This window comes from Rhincodon typus, chromosome 20 (assembly GCF_021869965.1).
Source record: "Rhincodon typus isolate 14 chromosome 20, sRhiTyp1.1, whole genome shotgun sequence".
NCBI classification, from domain to species: domain Eukaryota; kingdom Metazoa; phylum Chordata; class Chondrichthyes; order Orectolobiformes; family Rhincodontidae; genus Rhincodon; species Rhincodon typus.
Window position 1 is genome coordinate 34,469,578 of NC_063351.1, and position 22,243 is coordinate 34,491,820.

Sequence of the window (22,243 nt, forward strand, 5' to 3'; positions counted from 1 at the left end):
GCAGTTCCTACTATCTCTGATTCGATAGCAAACCTCCAATATTGTCTTCACCAAAATCTCCGAAGAGTTCATGTTAATGGAGTGTATGAAATCTGGAAAAAAGTTTGAAGAATGCCATCATCTTATGCTGTGAAGAAACCATTGGGTATAAGACCAATGTTTGAAAATGACCAAATGAATCAAGAATCATCAGCAAGAGGAGGAAAGCTCTGTGTCTGGCAAAACGGCATGGTGGCTTAGTAGTTAGTACTGGTGCCTTTTAGCACCAGGGACCCAGGTTCAATTCTACTCTTGGGTGACTGTGTGGAGTTTGTCCATTCTCCCTGTGTCTGCGTGCGTTTCTGGTTTCCTGTCACAGTCCAAAGATGTGTAGGTTAGATGGTTTGGTCATGTTAAATTGCCCATAGTGTCCAACGATGTGTTGTTTTAGGTGGGTTAGCCAGGGGAAATGCAGGTTACAGGGATAGAGTAGGAAGATGGGTTTGGGTGGATGTTCTTCGGGTTGGTGTGGACCCAATGGGCTGAATGACCTGCTTACACACTGTAGGGATTCTGTGATTCAGAACAATATTACCAGCAAGTCAGAGAGGAGATTTTATCAAACAGAAAGCACAATTACAATGAATAATTAGGGAAATCAGGAACCAATGGTGGACTGAAAAAGTTAAGGAGCTGCAAACTCCTTGCTGACAACAACACGCTCGATTTTTTTTTTTTATATCAGTGCCATTGAGGTAATAAATGATCCATACCCTTGGCCTCAAGCCAGAGTAAGGATGGAACCCTTTTGCGAGACAGAGAAAACATCATCCTTCAATGAAGAGAACGTGTCAAAGAACTCTGTGATGTAGTACATGTCTTTTACATATAATGTGAAAGATCTTTGGTTCTAATACAGACTTCTAAGGGCCCCCACTGCATTCTTATCTCAAATTGTTACTGTCTCTTCGGTGCCATTTAGTTTTATTTTCCAAGAATATCTGTTAGGTGGCATTTTATTAACTGCTTTTGAAAGTCCAAATGTACAATAGCTACTTCACAGCCTTATCGTATCTGCGCTCGGAAAAAGCTCAGTCAAATTAATAAAACACATTTGCTTTTGATTATTGTTCCTAAATAATCCATGCTTCTCAATGGTCTTATAGTTCTAACGCAATTGTTGCAATTATTCCTCACCCTTTTTGAATCATTATACATCTTGTATGCCCTTGTTTACATAGTAATTCTAACTGGTGCCAACCTATTAATACCTCTTTTCCAGTTTTACCATTTGGGGAAGGTGGTAGCATGGTGGTAATGTAACTGTACTAGTAATCCAGCAACCCAGACAGATGCTCTATGGAGATGGGTTGAAATCCAATCACAGTAGCGAGTCAAATTTAAATTCAATGAATAACTCGAATTTTAAAAAAATGAAATAGTTAACAATGGTCATAAGTCCTTTGGTTCACTGATATCCTTTAGGGATGGATATCTGCTATCTATCAGATCCACATACTCAACTTTCATCTGATTTGATGATGTAAGTCACTCAGAACAACAGGAATTAGGGATGAAAAATAAGTTCTGACCTTGCTGGTGACACCCATGTCCCATGAAAGAAAGAAAAACAAATCTCTTGACTTCCTTGTCTTCTGAGCAAGGGTTCAGGAGAGGGTTTGTAACTGAGAGGGAATGAGACTAGTTGTAATTGGGAGATTTTGGAAGTGGGGGAGGTGAAAGGTCAGTGGGGACTCAGTGAACTAGAGAGGGTGGGGGAATAGGAATACCTGCTTCAAATGGTGTCATTTGGGCCATGCAATGCTAATTTGGACTTGGTATAAAATGATGCTAAAACAGAACTTGTGATTCTACATGCACTTACCTTGCATTATTATATCCACAATGTTGCAACAGCGTAATTTAAAATGGGGCAACTTTGAACAGAAGCTTACTGTGCTATGAGATTAGGTTTTCCAGCTTTTGTGAAAGCAAATTCAAATGATTTACGCGCTTTACCTCCACAAGAGGATTTCCGTTTTATATTTCTAATCAATCCTATCGTTCCTCTCACTCTCCTTTTACCTGTACAAGCGCGTTGAAAACTTTGCACTCCACTTATATTTCCCATTGTTTCCATCCAGTACTTAATTCTGCAGGTGAAATCCAGGGCTGCTTTGCTGCTTGTTGACTTGGAAACATTTTGATTAGGAAGTTTGTTTGTACATAGTCCACAAATTCTTGATCATCCTTGCCTTTTATGCATTTTTTTCCACTGCGGATTACAGCAGTTGAAGTCTCTTATTAATATGCTGCATTATTTTAAGATTTCTTTGAAATGTACTTGCAGATTTATTCTGTCTCTGTTCTCACTATTTGATGGTCCATTTTAAACACTCAGCAATGTAACTTATTTTGTTCCTTAACTAATCCAAATAGATTCAACTTTTGAACCCTCAATGTTGTTCTTGAGCGGCACGGTGGCACAGTGGTTAACACTGCTGTCTCACAGTGCCAGAGACCCGGGTTCGATTCCAGCCTCGGGCGACTATCTGTGTGGAGTTCGCACATTCTCCCTGTGTCTGCGTGGGTTTCCTCCGGGTGGTCCGATTTCCTCCAACAGTCCAAAGATGTGCAGGTTAGATGGATTGACCATGCTAAATTGCCTGTAGTGTTCAGGGAGTTAGAGGGTGTATATTAGTTGGTCATAAGATGATGGGTCTGGGTGGGATGCTCTGAGGTTCGGTGTGGACTTGTTGGGCCGAAGGGCCTGTTTCCACACTGTAGGGCTTCTATGATTCTATAATTGCCTTACACTGCCACCTACAGCCCTGTCTTTATTCCTTCTGTATCCCATGGAAATACATTTTTGCCAGATAATTGTTTTCTCTCGTGGCCCATGTTAAAGTAAGGTATTTGTTGTGGTCATTATTATTGTAGCTCTGTGGGCCTTTCGGGCCTAGACCCTTCTTCAGAAACTTCTTCAGATTTCAAAATTCTTCAGATTTCTGAAGAAGGGTCTCGGCCTGAAACGTCAGCCTTCCTGCTCCTCTGATGCTGCTTGGCCTGCTGTGTTCATCCAACTCTACACCTTGTTATCTCAGATTCTCCAGCATCTGCAGTTCCTGCTATCTCTGAACAGAAGACTTTTTCTTTTGCTTTCCTGGATTTTGTTTCTTTGATCCATCCAATTCTTTCTTCTACATTAATGTTTGTTCTGTTGGTGTTAGTTCTCTCTAAATTACAATGGGTTTTTTATTTTCTTTCTGTTGCTGCTATCGTGCGCACTCCATTTTTGATCAGTATTTAATGAAACACTTGCTCGATTAAGGCTCTTACTTTGAGCCAGTTACAAAATAAAACTGCAATAATGTGGCCAAACCATATAAATTAAGCAGTTGTTAGACCTTGATTTTAAATTCTCATCTTTATTTAAAATCCCTCAGCGACTTTGGCTCTCCCTGGTTCTCCATATCTCTGTACCTGCTCCAGACCAACAACACAAATCTGAAACTACTCTGTTCTAATTCCGTCCCCTTGAACATCCCTGTTGTTAATTGCTGCACCACTGATGGAGGTGACTTCAGATACCTCGCCTTAAGCTCCGACTTCTATTTCCTTTCTGTTTCCGAAGTCTGCTCTCTTACTCTGGCAGGCTTTGTCATAGGTTGGATATTGTAGGTTTTGAGTGTACATGGTATGTGCTTGGCTATACTTTGTTTTGCAGTTTGGAATTGTCTGTAAGCCTTTCGTTAAGCCATAACGTAAAGGATGTGTATGTTTTGCCTGGAGTATAACCCAGATGGCATAGCATAATGAGGTAAAGTAAGTGAAAAATTGACAGTGACGTCACAAGCACATTTGCTATTAAACTAGTGTGAATGTTTTTCAATGTTAAATAATCTTCTTTGACTGAACTTCTGAATTTTATGTCAACAGTAGGCAGTTTTATATTTTGAAACTACTGTCCAGAAATTTGATCTTTGCATCTAGTACAGTGCTGAAATGTTAATTACATTGCCTGGGCCTCATCCCAGCTGGATTCTAAGGTTTGTCTACCCTGACATTGTATTACTATAGATTTAAAAGTTATTTTTATTTGTTCCATTTTAGTGTTTTGAATAGCATTTTACACAGAGCAAACTGAACACTTAATACATTTTTCTGTTTTTACATAAAAGTCTGATATGGAATCTTGGTATTTTCTATTGAAAAGTTATTCTTGTATGCGTAAGAAGGCATATGCATTGCTTAAAAATGGATGATGCATTATACCTTTGCCAAGGATTGGAGATAACACATTTACTTTGGCTTCTAAACAGGCTTGTTTGATACAACTGTTATGGTGCCAGCCAGTAGTAGTAATGGACAGAATGAAACCTGGCTTGATGAGACAATTAGTTTTAGTTTTACTATTTATTTACCATGTGGTTAACATAATAAGCAGGAGCAGGAGTTGGCCGTTCAGCCCCTCAAGCCTGCCCCATCATTCTATAAGATCATGACTGATCTACCCCAGGTATCAAATCTTGTTTCATGGCAGTTCCTCATAGTCCTCAACTCCTTAATGTTTCAAAGATCTATCTATTTCTACATATGTTCAGCGAGCTAGCTTCCACAACACTTTGGGTAGACAGTTTCAGACATTCATTACCTTCTGGGAGAAGACATTCTTTTGCAGGAATTCCTTCCGTTTTAAGTAAGTATGGCCTTATTCTGTAGCTATATCCCCCAGTTTGAGGTTCCCCCATTAGTGGAAATCCCTTCACAACATGTACTTTGTCATGCTCTCTTGGAATCTTGTATGTTTCAATAAGACCTTGCCTTATTCTTCTGAATTCGAATAAATAAAGGCCTAGCCTGTTTCATCATTCTTGATAAGTCAACCCCATCGTTCCAGGAATCAGCCTACTGAATCTCTTTTCAACTGTCTCCAATGCCAGCATATCCTTTTCATATATGGGGACTAAACTGTACACAGTGCTCTTGGTTTGACCTTACCAACACCTGTACAGTTGTAGCAAGACTTCCATATATATAAACTCCAAACCCCTACTAATGAAGCCCAAAATTGCATTTGCTGCCTTAATTACTTGCCGCACTTGCATGCTAATTTTTTTTGTGTTTTGCCCACAAGAACACTCAGATTCTTCTCTGTTGCACATTTTTAGAGAGCCTCTCCAGTTAAAAAATACATATCACTGAACATATTCACAAGAGATGACCAATTTTGTTTTTAAAAAGAACATCCAAATTCGACATACACAAAATCAAGAAAAACTCCCTGTTGCACTATTCAAGAATAATTTAAAAATGGCTTAATACAAATGCCATAAATAGAGATTCAATCCTTTTAGCCCTCAATAACCACTTTATAGATCCTGAAACCTCAGTGAAGATATCCCAGTTTCCACTGTTTGCTTTTTAATTTGTCCCTGCTATTATCATGCGCTCATCTGCATTCACTCAATGCTGTCTTCTTTCGTTTATGCCACATTCCTGAAAAAGCTGCTACCTCACTTCACTTGCTCCTTAATATATTTCATAAACTTGTGCAATCGACAGTCTTGCAGAATGCTTTCTTCTTAAAACCTTGGAGCCTTTAATTTAACTACAAAGCCACCCAGAGCCACTTCCAGGATTGTTCTGGAGATAATTTAAGTACACTGCTGCTGTTACAGATTGTTTCTCTTGACTTACCTGCTTCCCTTTAAAAGAAACCTGTATGCTGCCTTCTTAAATGCACTTATTTCTGTTCCTGTCTTCCTGTGCAAGAGGACATGTTGTTGCTAAACAGCAGCCTAATTTTGTGTCTCCCTTCTACTGTTATTTGTAATGCACTAAATTATTCATCTCTGCTTTAGCATCCAAACTCCCGGATGATAATATATTCGGAACCTCCTCTATACAATATACAACAGCTTTATAAAACATCAAACCTGTTTGTCAATGTTACAGAAATCAAAGGAAAGTATGGCAGCCTTTTTTGTCACGTGGAATGGTGTACAATGCAAATAACCTGCTATCTATGGTAAATTGGAGCCATTATTAATGGCTGTTTTGTAGTGGATTGTAAAAAATGAACTGTTAACTGGAATATATTCAAAATATGTTCCAGTAAAAGAAAATCAATGAAGCTAAGCATAACCAGAGCAGAAAAAATAAATCAGAACAGTATTGATTTCAATCTGGAGAAAATGTAAGTTGTTTAATGAAAAGGCTAATTGTTCCTTCTCTTTTGCCTTTGTTATGATAGAAAATATCACCTTGGGTTGGATTGCGCAAAATTAACATCTCCTACTGGGGCTGGGAAGATATGTCACCTTTTACAAACACAACTCTGCAGTGGCTCCCTGGTGAACCCAATGACTCTGGTTTCTGTGCATATCTAGTAAGAGCTGAAATTGTTGGATTGAAGGCTTATGCGTGCACTGAAATGGCAAGTGGTCTAGTTTGTGAAAAACCAGTTGGTAAGTTTTAACTTACCTCAATACAGAAGTGTTCAGCATGATTTCTTTAAAATAAAAATGAAAATAGATAGATAAAAAAGAAATGGGGCTTTCTTTTTTAGGTTGTGAAACCAGAACAGGCAATCTATCATTTGCTATTGATGATAAAATTGTAAATTTCTGTATGAAGATCTTAATTGGGACTTGACTGTATATAACAAAAGAATTGAAATTTTCACTCTAGGTGGCTCACGCTTGAGTTACGTTTGTTAATTGTATCTAAACAGTTTACATAGTAAATCATATGTTTATGTGTTATGCGCCAAATGAGCAGTTATTTTCTGTGTCTGCATTCCTGCACACACACAATTAGCTTTTTGTGTTGGTCAGATGGTAGATTGCACTGTCCAGTTTTGAATATCAGCGGAACAGAACTTGAAAATGTCAGAGTGAAAAAGAAAATCTGTACAAAATATTTGTTGCTACTCTATTCCTGGTTTACAGTTTTTTTTAAAAAACGAAGTTTCTTGAAGTAGAAATTTGTAAATTTGTATGCTTCCAATTCTTGTTCACTCCCATTTTCCATTTTTGGCACCAATAAGGAACTTGTTTTTATACTTTCAAAGATCAATGTCTGCTTAACAGATTTAGCCATCTCCTTACCCAGACCCTCTGTCATTACATGCCTTCTCCTTTTTCTTCCCAGTCCTCCTGCTGTTGGTCTTCTCTAAGACACTTCCTTTGTGGCTTTGCCTGCTTACTGACTTTGTATTCAGTAGGTGTATTTTCTCAACCCATTGCTGTCTGCCATTTTGATTGCTCTCTACCTTTCTGGTAGAGATCTGGTGCCCCAACTTTTAAGTCTTCCATTAGTTTCCTCCCTTGAAATGGATTTTCCTTGCTCTGCTGATATTCCATCTTTGAATTGTCCCTGCCTAACGTGACCTGTTGTTATGACCACTTTTTTTAAAGCTCTCTCTTTCCATTCTTTTCAATCCTGTTTCTATTTTCCTGCAGCACCAAGACCATCTCCATTGAAGTTATAAATGATATATTGTGTGAATGTAACCATTGCACTATTTCTTTGCAGTCTCCTTAATCCTTCTTTGGTATTTGACATAATTGATCACTCTGCATCTTTATCATCTCTGTTCTCTAACTAGCTCCATCACACCAGCCTGCCTTGCTTTCATTTTTATTTATGTAATCCCTTGACAGTATCATTCACAGTCATGGGGTTAGCTTTCACATATATGCAAGTTCCCCATACTTCATATCTTTGGCATTTTTGGGGGCTTTTGGTTATATCTGTCTGATACAATGCTATTCCCACATCTCTCCTGTGTCCTAGCCCCCTACCCCACACAACAGGCCTAGTTATTACATAACCTGCTATTACACACAACCTATTGTTAACCACTAACAGTCTCCATTAACAGCTATTCATCCTCCTTGCCATATTGTTATCAGTTCCTTTGTTTGTCCAACTGTTCTCTCTCTTTAGGCTGTATCCCCATGTATTGTTTACCCCCACCCTATCTTCTGCATATAAACTGACATTTTCCCAGCTGCCATCAGTTCTGAGGAAGGGTCACCGGCCCCAAAACGTTAACTCTGATTTTTCTTCACAGATGCTGCCAGACCTGCTGAGCCTTTACAGCAACTTCTGTTTTTGTTCCTGATTTACTGCATCCACAATTCTTACGGTTTTTATTTAAATCAGTGTGCTCTGTATATAATCAGCAACATCAATCAATCATGTTTTAGTGTGGCAATGGGTTGATGAAGAAATTGCTAAATGTGAGGAGGTAATTACAGCCTTTGATTCATACTTCACGTTTCAAAGGGGCACCATTGTAGACTGGGAGAAATTTGGTGTGGACATCCAAGGTGCAGTAGAAAAAGTTTATCCTTTTGCTGGTAGAGTTAATTGGGCAACAGCTTAGCATGGAGATGGGAGGATGCCCAGAATGCCTACATAGCAGAATGGGAAGACAGAGGGGCAGTCAATGCTTTTACTCCTTGTCCAGTTCTGTTGGGAAAAGTCGAGGCTTGCTCAGTTATTAGTAGTGTGCCACTTCTGCAAGAAGAGGTGATCTTTTAAAGCATCATACCACAACAGAAAACTTGGAACTCCAAATCAAAAATGTAAAGGGAAATCCATTAGGTCCAACTGTGTCCACGAGCTAGAGGATATGGGTGATCTTAAAGTGCCTTTTTTGGGTATTGACAAAGCCCAAGGAAGATTTTCGGTGTGCTGATATTATATTCAAAGGCCACAGAAGAAATTTCCCAAGTGATGTGGGAGTACGAGTATCAAATCTTCCTAATACAATAGTGGTTGAAGCCTGATTTTCTCTATTCTTAAATTATATAATTTTACAGTCTGGGAGCATTTAACAGAGGGCAGTTAAGAATCAACCACATTGCTATGGGTCTGGAGTCACATGTAGGCTAGACAAGGCAAGGATACAGTTTCCCTCCCTAAAGGAAATGAAACAACAGTTTTTTGGTCACCAATAGACTGCTAATTCTAATATTTATTGAATTCAAATTTTACCATCTGCCATGATGGGTTTGGAACCCAGCTCTCCATAACATTACTGGGGTCCTCTAGACTAACAGTCCAGCGATAATACCACTTGCCTGTCGCCTTATCTTGACTGCTATGCTACAGTATAATGGAAGGGAAATGGCAGAAGCTGTTTGTTTTTGAAAATAAGAATGCTCATTGTTAACCTGGACAGCAGGTGGTTTTCAAGTTTAGAATTTGTAAATAAAAACCAAGTATTGGAGAAACTCAATAGATCAGGAAGCATTTGCACGTGGAGAAATGAAGTTGACACTTCTTTGGACCTTCACTTTCTAGCAGCAACTGTTAGATGAACAATTCAAATTGCTAACAATATTTTTCATACTTTGGGTAATATTGCCTCAAACAGCTACCAGTTGGAATTGCTTCAGTGCCTGAGGTTTTTTGCAACTTTTGGCCAGCATTCTGGAAGGGCACAGGGGTAATCTGTCACATGGATGATAATCTCATTCAGGGATGTAACACTTTTTGGATCAAGATGGCAGAGTCAGTATTGCAGTACTTTCAGACCACCGGCCTTTCAATTAGCCATAAAAGTGCACGGTATCCAGATGACTCCCAGAAAACAAAGAGCCATGACTGATTTTCCTCTACCTCTTAATGCTCCAGAGCTCCAATTGAGGAAGTTCCTGTCCAGTTTAGTGCACATCAAGAGCATCTATGCCAACTGCTTAAGCAGAGCCAGGCCAGGTACTGGAATGAACATTTATAAAATCAAGGATATGCTTATTTCAATAGAAGCACTGGCTCACTATGACCCAGAATGATCCACCATTGTTGTGACTTATATACTTTCATTAGGCCAGGAGCTATATTATTCCAAATTGAGTAAAAGGGTTCTCAAAGACTGGTATGCTATGCCTCAGGACTTTGACATCCTGGAACTCTAGTTTACTATTCAGACAGACTATAAGTCATTGGACATGCTCAACACCAAAGAATTGATGAAAATACTTCCTCGAATGTGTAGGTTTCACTCATGACATGTGGTATTTGATGTTACTACAGAGCATGTCCATGCTGCAGATGTGTTGACCCACACTTCACTGGGGTAGTCCACACGGTTTCAGATATATTGTGCAGAATCCTTTGCTTCCTATATCACCTCGCAGCTGGCTAGAAACTGAAGAAATTTGTGCATTCCAGAAAGCTTATGTTGACTTTTTACAGATGCCAGGCTTATTACATACTGGTCATTGCATGTTACTAGCAGTTGCATTCTGAAATAGTACTTGAACAAATTGCACTACAATCACTTCCAAAAAGCACAGGTCTTACCATCATCCCAGCCAGGAAAGTCTGTTTGTATTTTTCGTAAAAATTGGAAAGGCTAGGTTTTGAGCCAATCAATTCATCCACTTTCTTTGCCCCACTGACCAGGTGATTCTATCAGGAGAAACATGTGTGCTGGTGTCCATAAGCAGGCCTTGTCACTTGTCAGCCAAGGCTTGGATATTGTCCAGATCTTGTAGATCAGCACAACATACAAATTCAGTGAAACATTCAAGAACTGGGGAGCTCACTAATGCTTTGGACAACAATTTATTACTTAACAAACACCACTGGACTGGACCAGTTACCCAGACGACAGGATGACAGCCTGACTAACTGATTAACTTGTTCATATGTCCATCTGCAGGAAGACACTCATTCCACAAGACAATACAATCGACCTTCTCTAGAGGCATTAAGAACATAATCAGGCTGATTAGCCAAATCTCTGCAGGATCTAGGGATCGCATCAATGACTTTAGGTGGGAGGGAGGTGGATGTAGCGTGATGTGAATAATTTTTGATACTAAATGCATAAATGTTTTTTAGCTTGAACTTCTATGGTGTCCAGCCTCAGTTGTGAAAGGCTGCTTGTGATATTACAACAAGTCTGAATGCCTTTTGAGTCTTGTTTTTCTGCATTCTGCTTTCAGCTTCAGAGCCCAACTTTTTTTCAGTCCATGCTATGGGGCATTGTATAAGCAGCTGTCAGCTTTTATGACTTCATTCCTCTCTCAAAAGTCTCCTTCAAGCCTGGATCTTCTAGCCTATCCTTCTAACCCCCTTCCTCACCACCACCTTGCATTCTGTTTGGTCACCAATGTTTTGCTCTTGTTCACATACTTTGTTCACACCCTGTTCTGTGATGTATACTTTCATGATGTAAAATTGTGTATCATTTGAGATGACTATACTAAATTTGTGTCAGGGTTAGTTTTCAATGTTCCATGGTTACTTTTTATATTCTTACATTTCTAAAATGTGACAACTTGACACTCACAACCTGTCTTGAGGTTTCTTCACAAGTTGCTCATATGAAACGCATCTTTGAATTGTAATGTGCCTGAAGACATGTATTTTCTGTAATAAAAACAGAAAATACTGGAGAAACTCAATAGGTCTGGTAGCATCTGTGGAGAGAAAAACAGTTAATGTTCCAAGATCAGATGGGCCAATGGGCCAATAGACCGAGGAGTGGTAGATGGAATGTAATTTAGATAAATGTGAGGTGCTGCATTTTGGAAAGGCAAATCAGGGCAGGACCTGGGGAATGTTGCTGAACAAAGAGTCCTTGGAGTGCAAGTTCATAGTTTCTTGAAAGTGGACTCGCAGGTAGATAGGATAGTAAAGAAGGCGTTTGGAATGCTTGCCTTTATTGGTCAGTGCAATTAAAATTAGGAGTTGGGAGGTCATGTTGTGGCTGTACAGGACATTGCTTAGGCCACTTTTGGATACTGCATTCAGTTCTGGTCTCCCTGCCAGAGGAAGGATGTTGTGAAACTTGAAAGGCTTCAGAAAGATTTACAAGGATGTTGCCAGGGTTGGAGAAGTTTGAGCTATAGGGAGAGGCTGAGTAGGCTGGGGCTATTTTGCCTGGAGCATCGGAGGCTGAGGAGTGACCTTAGAGGTTTATAAAATTGTGAGGGGCATGGATAGGGTAAATGGACAAGGTCTTTTCCCCAGGGTGGGGAAGTCCAATACGAGAAGGCATAGGTTTGAGATGCGTTTTGAATAGGAAGGGTTTAGAGGGAAATGGGCCAAATGCTGGAAAATGGGACTAGATTAATTTAGGATATCTGGTTGGCATGGATGAGTTGGACCAAAGGATCTGTTTCTGTGCTGTACATCTCTCTGACTCTAAGTCCAAAGGGCATCTTTGGAACTTCAGAGTTGTTCTGAAGAAGAGCCTTTGGACTCTATGTTAACTCTGTTTCCCTCTCCACAGTTGCTGCCAATCCTCTTGAGGTTCTTCAGCATTTTCTGTTTATATTTCATGTTTCCAGCATCCTGTATTGTACTTTCAATTAATCACATGTGCTTTCTGTGTTTGACTAATATTTAAATCTTCATTTTGTACTCTAGAGGGCAGACGTGTTCTAGAATTAAAGCAGCTAGAACCATTTTCAATGCTTGATTTTTGTTTCTTTCACTTGATAAATGTACTAAATCTAAGCTTGTTCTAATTTAGATACTTTATATATAGGAAGAAGTTGAAAATACTTTATATAGAGGAAAAATAATAAGTAAGGGAAATGGGCAAGATATTTTTGCATAACTAAATGCATTAAGAGTAATATCTGAAACTCTAGATTTGTTTTGGTATACTGGTCAAATTGTCTACTCAACTAAAGATTATTTTGCTGTATGTGCTCTAGTGAATATGCTGGCTCCTATATTTGGAAATATTTTCCCTCATTTATGCACTAATGGTGCAATTACCAATCCTGAACTTTGATAGATATTTAAATTCAAGAATGAGAAAATGCTATTTATCCATTCAAACTCATGAACTTCACTAATGGCATCCATTTACATAACATCAATGTTTGATTATTAGAATCCAGCATTTTTTAGTTGGGGAAAAAATAAGGATATTTGTACTGATGGGCTACCCCAAATATGCATTCTAATGATAAAACATTCTTGCTATAAATTTTCGCTGTTTTCTCTGCACAGCATTCGGAGAGGTAGCATCTAAATCCTATGGTTCTGTGACAAATAAAAATAGCGTTTAGGTTGTCCACATTGCAGCGAGAACCAATCTTTCACAATGATTTCATTAGCTGTAAAATGCTTCACCTTCTACGGTTGACAAAAATGCTAAATCAATGCAGGAGATTTTACTTTTCTGGAAATACCAAACTGTGCGGGATATAATGATGGCCATAATTACATAACAAAGCAAAGAACTCTGGATCCCGGAGAACTAAAATTGCTGGAGAAATGAGTTCTGATGAAGAATCACCAGACTTGAAACATTAACTCTGCTTTCTCCTCACAGACCCGCAGAGTTTCTCCAAACATTTCTGTTTTTGTTTCAGATCTCCATCATATGCAATTCTTTGTTTTATTATGTAAATATGGCCAAAATATTCGGATGGTCAGATAACTGCTGCAGCACTGCAGACTGGGGTTCCATGTTGGGACCATGTGGAATTGTAGATGCAGCTGATATTAGGGGAATTGCATAGGAAATTGTAAATTCCAACAAGTGTCTACAACCCTTCAAGAAAGCTCCTCAATGTCATAAATTTTGATGGTTGCAGCACACTTAAGCTTAATAATTGCCCAGGAAAAGCTAGAGGATTAAAACCTCGTCTAATTCCTGGCTAACAATTAATTTGACCCCAAATCCTAGGATCCCTGGACCTGATGCCATCCAGGGTTTACTAATCATGCCATCTATATTTTTAAAATAAAATTTTTCAAGCCATTTGTGAAAGAGAGAGCCTGCTGAGTTCACAATCGAAAATTTGGATGTGTTCAAACTGTAGACTAAAACTGATGAACATATGCTAAGCTTGAATTTGTTCCACCACATTACTAATAAGATTTTTTGTAGCGGTTCACCACCACCTTCTCAAGGGCAACTGGGGAAAGGGAATAAATGCTGGGTAGCCAATGACACCCATGTCCCGTGAGTGAATTAAAAAAATAACTGGCAAATTGGACCTTGGTTTAATGCCTCCTTCAGAAGAAAACACCAGCAGTATAGTTGAGTAAAACCTGTACAAAGGGACACAGTTAAAAATTGAACAGTTATTATCAGACAAATATTTTGCATTGTAACAGATAAGAGCTGAACCTGAAATCATGGACATTTGAAGACTTTATTGCCCTTAATTTCAGATTGCCAACTCCCAAGCCTATGAACAAGTTGAAATGCAGGAGTCACAGATCAAAACCAAGCTGTAGTGAATTTAAAAAAAGATGTATTGTATGAAACATGGAGCCCTTTACCCAATGTTAATAGATGTAAAATTACAGCTCTGTTCTTGGAATTGAAGGAGTGAAATGTGGTATGATGGTAATGCCTCTGGACTGTTAATCCAGAGGCCCAGGTTAATGCCCTGGGATATAAATTAAAATCTTCCCTTCAGGAGCTGGTGGAATTTAAATTCAATTAATAAAAAATGTGGAATATAAGGCTAGCATCACTAATGGTGACAATGTCAACCATCATCAATTGTCATAAAACCTATCTTGTTCCAATAGTTTTTTTCTTAAGTCAAGGGAGTCTGTTGTTAACCTAGTTTGGTTGACGTGAGACTCTTTTATTACGATTGCAGCTGATGTCATGACTGGACTTGTCAGATCCCAGTGTGAAATCTGGCTTTTTGTTTTTATTTGGTTTTGACAAGCTGGATTCTCAGTGAAGCCTTAGCATGCAATGCTGGAGATTTTGTTTGTAAGAAAAACAGAAATCAAACTATTTACATGTGATATAGGTTTAAAGGTTTCAAAACACACTCAAAAGATATAACACTGTTAATCTCAAAAGCACAGTACTCATACCAGGAGGAATTCCCTCCTCTTTAACCCCTATAGTGCTTATTTTAACTGTGGCTTTGACTCCCAGTCTTGAGAACCTCTTGACAGCCTCTTCCTAGAGCTTTTACTCAATTGAGCTTAAACTTTCTCAGTTTCAAATAGCTCCTTAAGGGATTTTAATCAAACACTTCTGGACTGAAATGTTTGTTAAACTCCTTATATTGAGAGAACAAGGTGTAGAGCTGGATGAACACAGCAGGCCAGGCAGCATCAGAGGAGCAGGAAAGCTGACGTTTCAGGTCTGGACCCTTCTTCAGAAATGGGGAGGGGAAGGGGAAAAAAAAAATAGAGAGGGGGAGGCGTTGATGGAACGTGGATAACGGAGCTGATAGGTGGAGAGAAGACAGACAGGTCAAGAGGGCGGGGATGGAGCCAGTAAAGGTGAGTGTAGGTAGGGAGTTGGGATGGGGGTTGGTTAGTTGGGTGGGAGGGAAGACAGGCAGGTCAAGGAGGCAGGGATGAGCTGGGCTAGTCTTGGGATGAGGTCGGGGGTGGGGTGATTTTGAAGCTTGTGAAGCCCACATTGAGACCATGGGGCTGTAGGGTTCCCAAGTGAAATATGAGGTGCTGTTCCTGCAGCCTTCGGTTTGCATTGTTGTGACACTGGAGAAGGCCTAGGATGGACATGTTGCCCAAGGAGTGGGAGGGGGAGTTGAAGTGGTTCGCGACTGGGAGATGCAGTTGTTTGTCATGAACCAAGCGTGTGTTCCATGCCCTTGACCACATCACTCGTGTTTCCCGCAACTCATCCCTCACACCTCCTCCCTGCAATAACAACAAAGACAAGAATCGCCCTCGTCCTCGCGTATCACCCCACCAACCTCCGGATTCAACGCATCATCCTCCACCACTTCTGCCACCTGCAATCTGACCCCACCACCAAGGACATTTTTCCCTCCCCACCCTTATCTGCCTTCCGGAGGGACTGCTCTCTCTGTGACTCCCTCATCCGCTCCACACTCCCCTCCAGCCCCACCACCCCTTGCACTTTTCCCTGCAACTGCAGGAAGTGCTACACCTGCCCCCCCCCCCCCGCCCCCCCAACCTCACCCCCGCCCCCCCAACCTCACCCCCATCCCAGGCCCCAAGAAAACCTTCCACATTAAACAGATGTTCACCTGCACATCTGCTAATGTGGTATATTGTATCTGCTGTTCCCGATGTGGGCTCCTCTACATCGGGGAAACGAAGCGGAGGCTTGGGGACCGCTTTGTGGAGCACCTATGCTTGGTTCGTGACAAACGACCGCACCTCCCAGTCGCGAACCACTTCAACTCCCCCTCCCACTCCTTTGATGACATGTCCATCCTAGGTCTCCTCCAGTGTCACAACGATGCCACCCGAAGGCTGCAGGAACAGCACCTCATAATTCGCTTGGGAACCCTACAGCCCAATGGTCTCGATATGGACTTCACAAGCTTCAAAATCTCCCGACCCCCTACCTCATCCCAAGACCAGCCCAGCTCATCCCCGCCTCCTTGACCTGTCCGTCTTGTCTCCCAACTATCCACTGACCAACCCCCACCCCTACTTCCTACCTACTAGCCTCATCCCCACCTTCTCGACCTGTCCATCTTCCCTCCTTCCCAACTGACCAACCCCCATCCCAACTCCCTACCTACACTCACCTTTACTGGCTCCACCCTGCCCCCTTGATCTGTCCATCTTTTCTTCACCTATCAGCTCCTTTATCCACCTTCCATCATCGTCTCATCCTCTCTATTTATTTCAGAGACCCCTTCCCCTGCCCCGTTTCTGAAGGAGGTCCAGACCTGAAACGTCAGCTTTCCTGCTCCTCTGATGCTGCCTGGCCTGCTGTGTTCATTCAGCTCTATACCGTGTTATCTGAGACTCCAGCGTCGGCAGTCCCTACTATCTCTTATATTGAGAGAATCTATTTTTAAACTATTCTAAGTAACTCCTTTCTCAGGAGAAACTGCTTTACAAATCCCCCTTCATCCTTATAGATCTGCCCAAACTGAACTTGATAAAAGCTCTTTTTTTTTTAAATGTCTGAGTGTTCTCCCTAATCAAAAGAAAAAAAAAAGCCAATCCCTGATGTTCTGGTTTGGAGCTAGATCTGGGAACTGTATCTGGCAACACAGTTCAACATTGATAAGTTGAAGTTGAGCTCCAACATTTTACAACATTAGCAACTGCAGTGTGATGGGGAGTGGTGTAGTTCTAGGACAGATCTTTAGGGCATTAATTTCACTGAATCATCTCCTTATCAATTTGGGTGGGAACTCCCAAACCTACCGTATCCTGTTTGCCATGTTTAGGCTGCTACTGCAGCAGATCTCATGCTCATTACCTTTTGCCTCAAAAGAAAAGGAGGATGATAAACTGAGAAACCCAAAAAGCTTAAAACAAACTGAAATTGAATGCCAAGTTTCCAAAATTATGTGGAGACCTTGGTGAAAACCAAAACAGCTTGAGCAATTGGAAAATAATGTGAGATATTTGATTTACCTAGTTTAGCATACATACAGTAGCAATTTTGAAAAAGAAAACCTTTATGCAAATCATCTGGGCTTCCTAAATTTGCAGTTTGCACTAATCTTACTCAGTACAGCAATAAACTCTAATTACTGTCTTTTGGATACTTTTAGTTGCATTGCCAGAACTTTCCTAACCACTAACAAAAGGTCGACTGCTCCATTATACTGGTTTAATTTTGAGTCTTTATAGGAAAGCATATTTCAACTTTAATGACCAATAGGTCCATGGCACTCCTACCTCTGAAAATTTTGAAACATGTTGGATAAAGTTTCATGTTTTTGTCACTGTATTTCTAGGTATTGCAATTATGTTTGCAGAATGTTTTGAATGCTCTGCAGTTTATACATTGTTTTGCCATTATAAAAAGTACACAGTTATATTATTTATCAGAAAAAAATACTGTCAAATTGTTGAATTTAATGTCAGATTAATCTGTTACCAGGCATTGATTAAAATACAAATAGTTAATAAATAGACTCCTAACACCACTACTGCAAGCTCCTACTTGCGAAATATATCTAAGCTTCAGTATGTTAGAATTTTCCATAAGTTTGTACAAATGGTCTTGTATAAATTAACTACAGTAAAAAATCAGTCATTTATGTCATTGCAAAAGCATTTGTGTAAAGGGATAATGCAGTATTATGAGAGTGAAATGTCCTTTAGGGAAAGAAACCTGCCATCCTAACCTGGTCTAGCCTACACGTGACTTTAGACCCACAGTAATTTGGGTGATTATGACTGGCCCTCTGGGCATTTAGGAATGGGCAATAAATGCTGGCGTAGTCAGTCCTGGACAAGTTGAGTGAGTGGGCACAAGCATGACAGATGAAGTATATTGTGGATAATTGAGAGGTTATCCGCTTTGCTAACAAAAACAGGAAGATGGATTAGTATCTAAATGATTGGGAAAGGGGGAAGTGCAATGTGTCGTTGTACACCAGTTGCTGAAAGTAAAAATGCATGTTCAGTCAGTAATGAAGAAAGTAAATGGTACGTTGGCCTTCATAGTGTGGGGCGGCATGGTGGCACAGTGTTTAGCTCTGCTGCCTCTCAGTGCCAGAGACCTGGGTTCGATTCCATCTGTCTGGAGTTTGCATGTTCTCCCCGTGTCTGCATGGGTTTCCTCCGGGTGCTTTGGTTTCCTCCCACAGTCCAAAGATGTGCAGTCTAGGTGGATTGGCCATGCTAAATTGCCCGTAGTATTCGGGGATATATAGTTGAGGTGGATTATAGGGGGATGGGTCTGGATGGGATGCTCTGAGGGGCAGTGTGGACTTGTTGGGCCGAAGGGCCTGTTTCCACGCTGTAGGGATTCTATGATCTATGATTCTGTGATTTGAGTACAAAAGCAGAGATGTCTTGCTGCGATTGTACAGAACTTTGATGAAACCACACCTGGAGTATTGTGTAAAAACCAAAAGAACTGCTGATGCTGTAAATCAGGAACCAAAACAAAGTTGCTGGAAAAGCTCAGCAGGTCTGGCAGCATCTGTGAAGGAAAAAACAGAGTTAACGTTTCGGATCCGGTGACTCTTCCTCAGAATTGACCGGACCCAAAACGTTAATTCTGTTTTTTTCCTTCACAGATGCTGCCAGACATGCTGACCTTTTCCAGCAACTTTGTTTTTGTTCCTGGAGTGTTGTGCACAGTTTTGGTCTCCTTATCTGAGGAAGAATGTTCTGGCTATGGAGGGAGTGCATTGAATGTCTACCAGGTTGATTCCTGTGATGGCAAGACTGATGTATGATGAGAGACTGGATGGGTTAGAACTATATACTGGATAGAACTATATTCACTGCAGTTTAGAAGAATGAGGGGAGAAGAATCTTCTGGAGTCCTGTAAAATTCAAACGGGGCTAGACAGGCTAAGTGCAGGAAGGATGTTCCTGAACCAGGGGACACAGTCTAAGAATAGAGAGTAGCCCATTTAGGACTTAAATTAGGAGAAATTTCTTCACCCACTGAGTAGTGAGTCTGTGGAATTCTTTGCCACAGAAAGCAGTTGAGGCCAAAAAATTTAATAGATGCAGTTCATGGGGCTAACGCCATCACTTGGGTAAGGGTGAAAGTGTGAGCAGGTTACTGAGTTGGATGATCAACCATGAACATATTGAATTGTGGAATGGCCTTGAAGGGCTAAATGGATTCCTCTTGTTCCAATTTTTCTGCGTGATAGCCACACGTTGGGAACAAACTGTAAACAATTGATATTTTGACTGGAAAGTGCTGTAATTATTGCTTAGTTTAATTCTGAGTAAGAGACATGTTCTTCTTTTACAGTCAGTCCAAATCAAAAAGCCAGACCCTGCAAGACACCTTGTTCCCTCCGAACAACTTGTTCGAACTGCACAAGCCAGAATGTGGAATGTATGTGGTGCAGCAGTGCTAAGCGTTGTGTGGATTCAAATACATATGTAATTTCTTTTCCGTATGGACAGTGCATGGAGTGGCAAACTGTGAACTGTCTTTGTAAGTACTTGATTATTTTGTTTTACAAGGCATCTCTTGGTTGAATAGCAACTTTATCCAAAAAGGATCTCATGTTGGGATACCGCAATTGACCTAAATACACGCAACAAGAATAAGTAATGACCAAGATAGCCACTTTAAGGTGCTTCCCAATAACTTGTGCTCGAAGCAAATGTATGTGGCTGTTGTAAGAGTACTGGATGAAATCTAGCTGTGAATGTTAAATAGCAGTAGTCACGCATTAAAAAATTAGTCACCAAATAATTTGCTCGATGGTGCTGGTGCCTGTGTAACTGTTTTGCAGTAAAGAGCCAATATGCTTAGGAAAGGAGAGGGTAAAATTAACAAGGGAACAGTATGATAAATGGGTTTTTTTTTCAATCAATCTCTCAAAATGTCCAAAACCTAGGTGTTATACTAGCTTCTCATGTTTAAAAATTGAAACTCTTTTATCATTTTTCAAGTCTTTTTGGAATTAAAGACTGAAAAGAGAATCTGATGCTTATTTACTGAAGCATCAAGAAGTAGAAAATATCAACCTTTTAGATCCACATCGATCAAGTAGTACAACAGTTTACAGTAGAACAAACTGAAGTTATTTATTTATCCACATTTCCACAGGTAACAAAATAATTATTTTATGTCAACAAGATGCAGAGCTGGATGAACACAGGCTAAGCAGCATCATAGGAGCAGAAAGGCTGACGTTTCGGGCCTAGACCCTTCATCAGAAAAGTGGGAGGGGAAGGGGGTTCTGAAATAAATAGGGAGAGAGGGGGAGGCAGATAGAAGATGGATAGAGGAGAGGATAGGTGGAGAGGAAACAAACAGGTCGAAGAGGCGGGGATGGAGCCAGTAAAGGTGAGTGTAGGTGGGGAGTTAGGGAGGGGATAGGTCAGTCCAGGGAGGACGGACAGGTCAAGGGGGCGGGATGAGGTTAGTCGGTAGGAGATGGAGGTGCGGCTTGAGGTGGGAGGAGGGGATAGGTGGGAGGAAGAACAGGTTAGGGAGGCAGGGACGAGCTGGACTGGTTTTGGGATGCGGTAGGGGGAGGGGAGATTTTGAAACTTGTGAAATCCACATTGATACCATTGGGCTGCAGGGTTCCCAAGCGGAATATGAGTTGCTGTTCCTGCAACCTTCGGGTGGCATCGTTGTGGCACTGCAGGAGGCCCAGGATGGACATGTCGTCTGAGGAATGGGAGGGGGAGTTGAAATGGTTCGCGACTGGGAGGTGCAGTTGTTTATTGCGAACCGAGCGTAGGTGTTCTGCAAAGCGGTCCCCGAGTCTCCGCTTGGTTTCCCCGATGTAGAGGAAGCCACACCGGGTACAGCGGATGCAGTATACCACATTGGCAGATGTGCAGGTGAACATCTGCTTGATGTGGAAAGTCTTCTTGGGGCCTGGGATGGGGGTGAGGGAGGAGGTATGGGGGCAGGTGTAGCACTTCCTGCGGTTGCAGGGAAAAGTGCCGGGTGTGGTGGAGCTGGAGGGGAGTGTGGAGCGGACAAGGGAGTCACGGAGAGAGTTGTCCCTCCGGAAAGCAGATAAAGGTGGGGAGGGAAAGATGTCTTTGGTGGTGGGGTCGGATTGCAGATGGCGGAAGTGTCGGAGGATGATGCGTTGGATCCGGAGGTTGGTGGGGTGGTACGTGAGGACGAGGGGGATTCTTTTTTGGTTTTTATTGCGTGGACGGGGTGTGAGGGATGAGGTGCGGGAGATGTGGGAGACACGGTTGAGGGCGTTCTCGACCACCGAGGAGGGGAAGTTACGGTCCTTGAAAAACGAGGACAACTGAGATGTACGGGAGTGGAATGCCTCATCCTGGGAGCAGATGCGGCGGAGGCGAAGGAATTGGGAATAGGGGATAGCATTTTTGCAGGAAGGTGGGTGGGAGGAGGAGTATTCTAGGTAGCTGTGGGAGTCGGTGGGCTTGAAATGAATATCGGTTTCGAGGTGGTTGCCCGATATGGAGACAGAGAGGTCCAGGAAGGGGAGAGAGGTGTTAGAGATGGTCCAGGTAAACTTAAGGTTGGGGTGGAAGGTGTTAGTGAAGTGTATGAACTGTTCGAGCTCCTCGTGGGAGCACGAGGCGGCGCCGATACAGTCATCAATGTAACGGAGGAAGAGGTGGGGTTTAGGGCCGGTGTAGGTACGGAAGAGGGATTGTTCCACGTAACCTACAAAGAGGCAGGCGTAGCTTGGGCCCATGCGGGTACCCATGGCTACCCCCTTTGTCTGTAGGAAGTGGGAGGAATTGAAAGAGAAGTTGTTGAGTGTGAGGACGAGTTCGGCTAAGCGGATGAGGGTGTCAGTGGAGGGGGACTGGTCGGGCCTGCGGGACAGGAAGAAGCGGAGGGCCTTTAGGCCATCTGCATGGGGAATGCAGGTGTATAGGGACTGGACGTCCATGGTAAAGATGA

At 41.5% G+C, this 22,243-nt stretch overlaps 1 protein-coding gene across 1 annotated transcript in view; it reads left to right on the plus strand.

The window, feature by feature from the left end:
* Positions 1-22,243, plus strand: part of atrnl1b (attractin-like 1b) — an 843,599-nt gene that overhangs the window by 179,927 nt on the left and 641,429 nt on the right. Inside the window, exons 13-14 of the mRNA XM_048609206.1 lie at positions 6,236-6,449; positions 19,631-19,819. Of these exons, the coding sequence (XP_048465163.1) occupies positions 6,236-6,449; positions 19,631-19,819 (403 nt within the window). The remainder of the gene's footprint in view (positions 1-6,235; positions 6,450-19,630; positions 19,820-22,243) is intronic.